The 10,478-nt window shown below is 43.3% G+C and overlaps 1 protein-coding gene across 1 annotated transcript; it reads right to left on the bottom strand.

Annotated features, from left to right (window-relative positions):
- Window positions 1-5,214: 5,214 nt before the first annotated feature.
- Window positions 5,215-9,801, bottom strand: LOC131299620 (coatomer subunit gamma-2-like). The gene is made up of 8 exons (XM_058325205.1): window positions 9,672-9,801; window positions 7,601-7,695; window positions 7,523-7,528; window positions 7,345-7,478; window positions 7,240-7,301; window positions 6,691-6,797; window positions 6,075-6,314; window positions 5,215-5,521 (listed from the first exon to the last, which is right to left on the bottom strand). The coding sequence occupies exons 1-8, from the start codon at window positions 9,799-9,801 to the stop codon at window positions 5,327-5,329; spliced, it is 969 nt and encodes a 322-aa protein (XP_058181188.1). The 3' UTR covers window positions 5,215-5,326.
- Between the last annotated feature and the right edge of the window lie 677 nt (window positions 9,802-10,478).

The raw sequence follows: 10,478 nt of genomic DNA on the forward strand, positions 1-10,478 counted from the left end.
TCTTTCTCCCTCGTGAATGAGCCTGCTTATGGACTACCAAGGTCCATCTGTGTTTCTGGGAATTCCTTCGTGAAAGTTCGGAATCTTCTGGGTGCTCTCGTACCCGTTGTAATTCTTGTATCTCGTACTCTCATTTTCTAATCAAACGAGCGTACTCCTCGATTTCCTTTCTGTTTTTATCGAGGACATTGCTGTCATTGTGTATACTTCTCGAATGGGTGACTGATTCCTCTCTTCGATGAGACTTACTCCTTCTCGCGGAGCCAGTGGCAGTTTTGTCTCTTTTTTCTTTGGAGTTATCTCTGTCATGTCTACCAGTGGGCTTCCTTGGAGCACCTGGTGGGGATTTATCTCTTCCCCCACTCGACTGGTCCTTTGGATTAAACGGTGTAACTGGATCTTCTTCCATCATGATTATTTTTCAGAAAAATTGGTTCGATTTCCCACAGACGACGCCAATTGTAGGGGGATGAAAACAATTGATGCTTCGGATCAATTAGATTATAACGGCTTATTCGTGCCTTTTCACCGGAACCCTAATTCGTCGTCGAAACCCTAATCTGCAAAACAGACAAGGGGTGAGTGTACCTTTGCCTCTCATGGCAAAGGCCCTCCGATGCCAAAGTTAATATCACGTACTAATCAATAAACCCTAATTATCAGTAGGAGAATATGAGAATGCAACATATTGCGTACCTTTTTCTCTAGGTTTACCTCATATTTATAGATTCATGGATGCTTGTTGCCCAAGTATCCGTGTTGCACTAGGTTTCCTACCTCGTATAGGAAACCCGAATATCTTGGATTCTCGTTCCCTTATTAGTTTATTATAAAAGAGTCCTTTTAGGATTCTTTTCCATAGCTTGACCGAACATCCCACTTTCATTGGGTATCTATTCTAGATCCTATTTCCTCGGGATTTCATTCCTTAACGGAATAACACAGCTTCTGGACCTTTCCAGAGCGTTCTTCTTGCCTTAGCAACTGATTGGAGCTCTTTCCTTGCTCAGCTGTCTCATCGCCGAACAGACTGCCTGGACCAGTTACTTCACATGTAACTGGTCCTTTATCAATTATTTGGACCATTACCTTATTAGGAGCTCTCATGGGCTCTTAGTCTGTTCGGCCCTACTCTAGGCCGAACAGACTATTTGGAGTAATGACTTTGCATGTTACTTCTCTTATTAGATCTTTACCACGGTGCCTCATATCATGTGTCTTAATTCTATCTGTTCGGGAATACCTCCCTACAACAGGTATAACATGAAACTTCACCAAGCAAAGTACGCATCCCTTGAATTGCTTTAATGCTGTCGCTGATCAATATTTGCATTGTTTGCCTATCTTGTGTGCAGATTGAGTGGGATCCTTGGAAAATGGCAGGGCCAGAGCCCGAGTACCTGGCTAGGAGTAGGGCCGTCACGGCTAGTAAGGTATTGCTGGAGTCAGCCTTTGGTTGGCAATGGTACTTGGGTGACCGAATGACATACCAGTCACTTGGCTACGCTGAGTTCCAGGTGCCAGGGCCACTTCCACCACGGGTTTCACACACATGGGAGTACACACTGGCCTAGTTGGAGGCCTTCATGCAGCCTGACACTGACCTAGCATGCTACTTATGCCCTGAAATGGACTATGCCACATACCGGAGAGAGCGTTTGGCGGGGCCGCTAAGAGTTTGGGATTTCAGAGAGGTTCGGAGTCAGGCCCACGGAGCTGCTGAGGAGAGGAGAGTTGCTATTGAGAGACAAAGTGGTGGTGAGGGCCGTGTGAGATAGAGCTTGAGTGGACCTGTGAGAGGCGGGCCACCAGAGTTGTTGTAGAAGATAGCAGTGGTAGATTCTCAAGGCAACCCAGCTGAGCTATACCTAGTCCCTGCCAGAACTGAGCCTGCACCAGTTACTGTTCCAGTAAGACATTGTAGCCTCCTTTATTGCATTTTCAATAGAATTGAATTATCGTTGAACTACTTTGATAAATCCAAATCACTATTACAAGTGCCAATTGAGTGGGTGAACGAGGTTGTTCGCCGCATGCTTGCGCTGGAGAATGTAATGAGAAAGGCCGCAAGTGGTCTGCCATTAGATTTGCGCTATCCAGCACCAACTTCACCACCGGTAGTTCAGAGATCTTAGGTATACCCTTCAGAAAATGATACACTCTTGCTTTCAATACTTGATGTTTGCATCTCCTTTCGATACATAATATGCTTTGGTAGCCTTTGATTTGAAATTGATCATACCTACTTTCAGACATTTGATATACAATATGCACAATGTATACTAATGCTTTAAAATTTACAATGTAGGCACAAAGACAGGCAGCTCCTAGGAGAAAAAGAGCTAGAGATCCTTCGCAGAAGAAGTTGGCAGCGAGGACTCTTACTCCTCCAGTCACTACTAGGCAACAGACGAGAGGCTCACAGCCGACAGCCGCAAGTGAGGAAGCAGCCAGAGAGGCCGTGGCACGCGCTGAGGAGCGGTACCAAATCAAGATGCGCCAGAAGCCCACTCAAGACGAGCCGGTCCATAAGAAGCGACTGATCCTACCTGAGGTCTCTAAAGGAGAAGAAGAGGAAGAAGAGGGAGAAAAGGAAGAAGAGGGGTCGTCCGACGGTAGCAGCTCTAATGACACCACAGATGATCCTGGATACAAGCAGGATCCTAGAGAGAGGGATGACGACTGGCTTGGAGAGGACTAAGGGCTACTATGAAGCCTCATCTTACCTTTTGCATTTACTTTTGGTTTCGGGCTTGCATGCCCAAGTAGATAGGTAGATAGCGGGTGAATACGCCCCAACTGACATTTGATAGCTGTTTTGAGGCCTGCGTGCCCTTTTGACTTGCGGGCGGATGTGCCCACGCAGACATGAGGACTTTGATTGGCCAATGTGCCGCACATGCAATAGCTTTCTTTATTTTGACATGGATTGATCATGGTAGTTATAAAATTTGCATTTTCCTGGTTTATGTACTCTTGTAATGGATTAAAGTGAATAAAAACTCACCACTAATATTAAACCTGCATTAAAGACATATTGAGACAGTTCACAAACACATATATACGTGCAGGTGTGACTAACTTGAAAGGAAATGGAACATATACCCTAAGACACGACGAGGATATGGGAAATAAAATGAAATTTTGGACAATAATAAGCCAAAATTCAAAATACTTCAATTTAGAAGAAACTTATGCTTCTGTAAGATCAAATATGCATAACATGACTTGTACAAATCGACGAAACTGAAAAATACAACCCGGAGCAAGATTTAGACCGAAAAGTGCCACAAATGTCGTAAAAATGGACGAAACGCACAAAGCAGAACTTGAATATGTCCCGGACCAAAACCGACACCTCTATACAGTCACAATAAGTCCATATGACTTGTATGGCATGAGAGGACTTGGCGAAAATCTTCAAAACAAAATTCGACCTCCCGAAATCCTAATTTGAACTTGAAATGAGCCACCGAGGGTCCAAAATCTTCGTTAAGCGCGACATTCTGAATCCGATGCTTGGATACAGTCACATACGCTTATTATGACCTATTGGAACCGCCAAAACTGAAAAATGCCCCTTGGAACGAAAAATGACCAAAAATTGGACAGTAGCTGCTGTAAACTGTCAAATTGTAAGTTGCAGAATCGCACGATGGAGGCTTGCACGCGCATCGAAATGAGACTGTTGCGCGATGGATAGCCTCTGTTAAGCCACTTTTATTTGACCACATCAGATGTTTAGGACACAAAAAGCCTTGTCATTGTCCTTAGCTGTCCAGGACACTTTTGGGGCAGTTCACAGGTGTGGCCTTGTATTGAAGGGCGCAATGCCACCTTGCCTAGATATTTGCCTTGAAAGGTGGGATATTTTTCAAGCTTTGGCTATAAAAGGCCATATCCCTGTAAATGTGAGGCATACCCTCCAAAGCTAGCATTTTCACTACCCTTATAATGGCAAATAATCATCTCATCTTGATCAGCCCGTGGCTAACGGCCTTTGTTGCCGGAGATTGGCTTTCATTTCGGTCTCACGGGCTGGCCGCTTTTCATTTTCTCCAAAATGTGAGGGTCTGTCCCGAAATTCTGATGGCAGCCCTAGTGTTTTTGGACCCAGAGGTTTATGTTTTTAGGTTCGGGGACAACGAGCGCTGCCCAACTGTGGAAGAATTTCAAGCATATCTCCAAGGGTTTGCTTCGAGAGTGATTGTCATGCCACCTTACAGAAAGAACATGGCAAAACTTCTACAGTCATGTCTCGACATCTCAAGAGGAGCGGCCGAAAGTCTGTTAACTGATAGAGGTGTCAAACGTGCCTGTCGTGCCGTGCCGTGCCATTTTATTCCGTGCCAACCATGCTTCCCTGTCACGCCGTACCGTGCCCATTTATTTCATCGTGCCATGGCGTCCCGTGCTCGTGCAGTGTTGTGGTGGGCCATTTTACTTTGTCGGGCCGTATCAGGCCGTGCCTTTTTCAAATCGTGTCATGTTGTGCCGTGCCCGATTAATCAATCGTGCCGCGTCGTGCCGTGCCTTTTTTTGTCTATTGTGTCGTGCCGTACTTTTTTTTGTCGGGTTGTGTCGTGCTGTGCTTTTTTTTGTCTTGTCGTGTCATGCCGTGCCGGCCCTTAATGGCTTGTGTCGTGCTGTGCCTTTTTTTATCGTGTTGTGCCGTGCCTTTTTTTGTCATGTCGTGCCGTGCTTTATTTTGTCGGGTCGGGTCGTGCCGTGCCTTTTTTGTCGGTTCGTGTTGTGGTGTCGTGCCATGCCGGTCCTTAATCGTGTGTTGTGCCGTGCCATGTTGTGCCTGCCGTGCTGATACCGTTTCATAGTTCTGCTGCTCCCTTCAAATTTCCCCGCTGGATTTCTCTGCTTCCTTATGGTACAAACCGAAATTACATGTGAGCTTCAAACTTTGGAAGCAACTAAATATAAAACACTGCAAACCACTTGATTCACAATCCCGGCCCGCCGCAATAGAATCACCACACAAAAATGAGTGGTGAATTTATGTTTGAAGTTCAGAATGTTTACAATGAATAGTACACAACATAAACGATTCTAAGACCATCGCTAATGGTGTTTCAAAAATTCATTTTGCAGAATGGGGAACAGTAAATCAAGCATATGCTTGATACAATCTACAAAAAAATCTCTCCACAAAATATGAACTACATAGGAGAGGAACATCCTCACACCAAGTCAAGACTCATAGTCGGTGGGTCTGTGGCACCCATAAATTTCCGATCCCATTCACAAAAGAAAAAAGGAAACACCGTAATACGGTATAGTTGACTGAAAAAAAAAAACCCTCCCAAGTATCCAACTAGCCACTTGCTACAATTTCGTGAATAGCATCGCTGACAGATTCATCCTCGAATCTAACGGCAAGTTTCATTGCAACTTCTTTTGGCCCGTCAATGCCGAATGAGAGCCGAACTAGAACCTTTAAGTTGCCCATGTAAACACCAGACAATAAGCAAGTGTGCGATCTTGAGTTTGGTGGGACCACCTCTATGCCCTGAAAGACACCATCAACGAACAGGAGAGATTTATTCAGTTTTAGACACAAAGAAGTATATAACAATACTGCCATTGTTCCTAGTTCCTACTCACTATGCAACTTTTTCACTTTCAATTCCTGTCAAGTCTTGCCTGCTGCAGTCAGTGCAGTGCAGCCCTTGGGTTTTTCTATCATGTTTTTAACTTTAAATTTAAAACTTTTAGAACATAATTTTGCTCTTCATTACGGAAGGGGAACTAATGACTACAACCCCTGACCGAAAAGGAAGGAGCACAATGTTCGAAAATACACACACAAAAAAAAAAAAAACGAAGCTATGTTACTGTAGAAAGAAAGACAGTTGAAGAAAGGAAAGGACAACGCTGGTCGCTGGATCAAAACTCCAATGTGATAAAATGGGATAAACACCAAATATCATTGCATTTTCCTCATAAAAATCTTGAATCCCCTTTTGCTTCGTATTATTTCAAGGCCCTAGCATCTTTAACTTGTGAACTAATTCAAGGACAAGAATTATTTGGACCATTCGTAACTTTAATGAGAAACTCACGTCACAGGGCTGCATGCCAAGAAGGCCTATGACCGTATTGATGGCTTCTGCCAAGCTTTCCCTTGCACCGAGACCATATTCATCCACTCGCTCATAATCTAGGCCCATGCTTTCCCAAGCATTCCTGAAATTAGAGACCCCAACTTTTAATACATAATCCGTTGCAACAACCTCAAGGTCCTCTAGCTGGTATTCATCATCCACACCATCATCCTCAGCATCGCCCGTGGTTGGATCAACCTGGCAATACCCACCAATAAGTAAGAGAGTGATAGGGTTCATTAATAGGTCGTATCTAATTGCATACGGTGTAGAAGCAAACAATCTAATGAAGTAAACACTCCAAGTATTGACCAAGTGATCCAGACAATTGAAAGGAACCAGCAAACTATCTAGTTCTGGTTTGATAGTGTCAGGCACTTGGACTGTATCTTCCTACGAGTCTAGGGCGATGTTTGGGGCAGTATAAGTGATGAGGCAATAACTTCCGTCAGAGTATGAAACCTAACCTGGGCTTCCATTCCTATCAATGGGGGGACCACTTCACTTAGTAACCTAAAGAAGAACGCCACCACAGAATGAACCCAGGCGTCTTCAGGAAGAGGAGAAACAATACCTCTTTTACAACAAACTTCAACATGTTAGAAAATTTTCCGACAGCAGGGACTCCATCTGGCTTCTCAAATGCTACAAAACAGCAGGTTGCAAAATGACAGCAACAACCTGGATAGGTTCAGATTGCAAAAACAACAGTCTTCAAGCTGCAACCTAGATAGGATCAGATTCAAAACAAGCTGCCACAACAGCAGTAGAGAGCTGCCATAGCAGTACCAGCAGAGACAACAACAGTAGTATAAAAAAACAGTAGCAGCTCCACAATGCAGTCAGCCACAATAGTGCAAAAAATTAACACTCATGCAATGCAATCAAATAAATAGCTAACAAACTAACAAACTGACAACAAACTAGCAAACTGGAGGGGCTAGGCCGCCACCTAAACTCAGCAAACAGAATATGTGAGGGGTTATGCCACCACCTCGGCTAAGCAATGCAATCAAATAAAACTAACTATACTAACTAAAAACAAACTCAATATTTAGCCTGGCTTCGTTACACCTCAGGTTTGGCATAAAACCAGGTTATAGGTATCCACCAAGCTAAATACGAGCTAATAACACATCAAGATCAAGAACAAAAGTTGAAATCCCAACAAAGTTTTGAAGAAAACTGAAATAAGGTCCATAAAACGTAAAGCCAATTAACGACAAACCTCCGAAGAAAACACAATTCACCACAAACCTGATTGACTTGATCAAGTTTGCTGACAATGTTAAGGCGCACATCAGGAAATTCAGCCTTCAGAAGGGAAAGGAATATTGGCAGAAGCTGCTCAATAGTTGTGTCCTGCATAAACCACCAAACCAAAGTATGAAAATCTTAAAACTTACACCACCCTGTGCAGAATTAATGGAAACAATTCTAATATAAAGAATCAATAAGGAACCCAATAGTAGGCAGTGGATTACCATCATAGATGAAAACAAGAACCAGCAAGCTAGGTATGCACCAACAGCAGCAGAAAACAGGATTATGAAAGCCAAATGAACAAGAAAATAGAATTCTGCTCAGATATAATCATCATAGCAGAAAATTGAAATAGATGCAACATTAAGTTGCCAATAAGGCCTTCATAAGTTTCAACACCACTTTGTAGAATTATAGTTCATAACAATACCACTACGACTCAGACATTACTTTTTTTTTTTACTTTTTTTTTATCATCATAGCCGAAAATTTAAATGGATGCGGCAACGTTAAGTTGCCGTTAAGGCCTTCATAAGTTGCAACACTATCACACTTTGCTTAGCCAAAAACTGGGGTTGTGTCTGTGGCTTATTCATTTCAGACTAAAGGAGACACACACACACACACACACCAGTACACCACACTGCCCCACACACACACCACACTGCCACACACACCACAATGCATGCAGGCAACATCCATTTCAGTTAAGTGAAGCTAAACAGACCACAAGGCATGCAGCAAAACTTAGGCTCAGCATATTAGTTAAGAAAATATATCATAGCCAAAAACTGAAGCGGGGGCAACATCATGTTGCCATTTAAGGCCTTCATAAATTGCCACAACATCCACTTCAGCCCATTTACTGAAATGAATAAGCCACAGAACACCACACTGCCACACACACACACACCACACTACCACACACACACACCCCACAACGCATGCAGGCAACATCCACTTCAGTTAAGTGAAGCTAAATAGACCACAAGGCATGCATCATAAAACTGAAGCGGAGGCAACATCATGTTGCCATTTAAGGCCTTCATAAGTTGCCACAACACAATACTGAAATGAATAAGCCACAGATACAACCCCAACAGAATAAATGAATAATAGAATCAAACCAAATGCCAGCAGGTGAGCAGGTCCCCTAATCACTGTCTATATCAGAATCTGTAAAATAGCCTTTGATTCATCTTTAGCTGAGCGTTTTTGAATTCCAAGGCGTGCATTATGGGGGGATGAAAACAATTGATGCTTCGGATCAATTGGATTGCAACGGCTTATTCGTGCCTTTTCACCGGAACCCTAATTCGTCATCGGTACCCCAATCTGCAAAACAAACAAGGGATGAGTGCACCTTTGCCTCTCGTGGCAAAGGCCCTCCTATGCCAAAGTTAGTATCACGTACTAGAGAAACCCTAATTATCAGTAGGAACAAAATTAGATCGTAATAAACTGCGTACCTTTTTCCTCTAGGTTTAACTCGTATTTATAGACATATGTATGCTTGCTGCCTAAGCATCCCTATTGCCCTAGGATTCCTAACTCGTATAGGAACCTAGGATCTTTTGGATTCTCGTTCCCTTATCAGTTTATTCTTAAAAGAGTCATTTTAAGATTCTTTTCCATTATTGGCCGAACATCCCATTCTCATTGGGTATCTTTCCCAGATCCTATATTCTCGGGATCTCATCCCTTACGGGACATGACTGCTCTGGAATCTTCTAGAGTATTCCCTCTGCTTCTACTCTTGATTGGAGCTCTTTCCTTGTTCGGCTATCTGGACCAGCCATTTCACATGTAACTTGGTCCTTGTTTAACTATTTGGACCAATGTAACGGTATGTCTCTATCTGCCGAACAGTCAGTTTACACCAATGACTTCTCATGCCATTCGTCCATATCGCCGATCACCGCTCATGGTGGTTTGTCTTATCGTGTTTAACTCGTGATCTCTCGTATCACGTGCTTGGTTATTACTTTATCTGTTCAGGAATACCTCCCTACAATTGCTCCCCAGCTTTGCTTTTTGTCACCATTGGGGGGCAATGGGAAAAGCTAGAAATCATCTTGGAGCCGAGCTCCTTGGGTCCTATGTTAACATTGTAGTTCATATCCATTGACGGCTTTGGCGCCTTTGTCTTTTTACCATCTTGAGGCTATGACTCCACGTGGCGCGTCTCGTATGCTTTGCATTTAATGTGAACTTGCGCTTTGTCTAAACGACGTTAATAGGTCGTCAGTTCAATCCCACTCTACCGTTACTTTTTAAGTAACGGTGTGAGACGAGACGTTTCATCTCCGTCTCTTTCACTTAAATCCCAAAGAGGGATTTCTTTTGGTTTTTTTATCCAAAACTTTTGAGCCTCGTCTTGTTCTCTTCCAAAGTCAGGCGAAAACTCCCTTTCTACCGCCATAGCTGCCGCCTGCAACTCGCTCGTGTCACAGGGACCCTATTCATTTAAACTCTTAAGATCTCTATTTCTTCTGCTTGTGTTACCCACTAAGATTTCTCTCTTGTCCCATTAGTTTCTATCTGAGATCTCATTTCTCAGATTTTTGGGTTACTTTTAGGGTTTCAATCGCGTCCATTTCCAATTTTTACTTTTCCTTCGAGTATATTCATGGCGGATGCACATGATCCCAAGCCTGGTAAATTTAGGAAACTCTGTGACACCCCTGCTGCCATGGCGGCATTTAGGACAGAGTATAACATTCCTAATAATGTAGGACTCGAACTTGCCCCATTGGGAGCGGATAGGTATGCTGGTACTTGGGATAGGATGTGTATCCCAATCGTAGCTATCGTCGAAGGCGGAGTCCGTTTCCCCCTACACCCATTACTCCGCCAGATTCTGAATTGGTATCGTCTTACTCCCATGCAAGTTTCGACCAATGTCTTCAGGCTGATAATGGGGGTTGTAGCTTTAAATAGGATTTTAGGGACCCAACTAGGTATTTGGGATATTCAATGGTGGTATAGTATTGTGTTGAATCCTGAATACAACACATACTACTTCAAAGTTAGGAGGGCAGAAAAGCGTCTCGTGCTAAACTTGCCAAATTCTGCTCGTGATCACGAGATTGACTTCCT

This window comes from Rhododendron vialii, chromosome 9a (genome assembly GCF_030253575.1).
Source record: "Rhododendron vialii isolate Sample 1 chromosome 9a, ASM3025357v1".
NCBI lineage: Eukaryota > Viridiplantae > Streptophyta > Magnoliopsida > Ericales > Ericaceae > Rhododendron > Rhododendron vialii.

Bases quoted from the DNA above. Each gene is read 5' to 3' on its own strand.
- LOC131299620 (XM_058325205.1), bottom strand. From the start codon at position 9,801: ATGGCGGTAGAAAGGGAGTTTTCGCCTGACTTTGGAAGAGAACAAGAC. The intron at 7,696-9,671 runs GTCTCACACCGT...ATATCTGAGCAG, and splicing joins AGACGGAGATGAAACGTCTC to AATTCTATTTTCTTGTTCAT. The intron at 7,302-7,344 runs GTTTGTCGTTAA...ACCTTATTTCAG, and splicing joins GAATTGTGTTTTCTTCGGAG to TTTTCTTCAAAACTTTGTTG.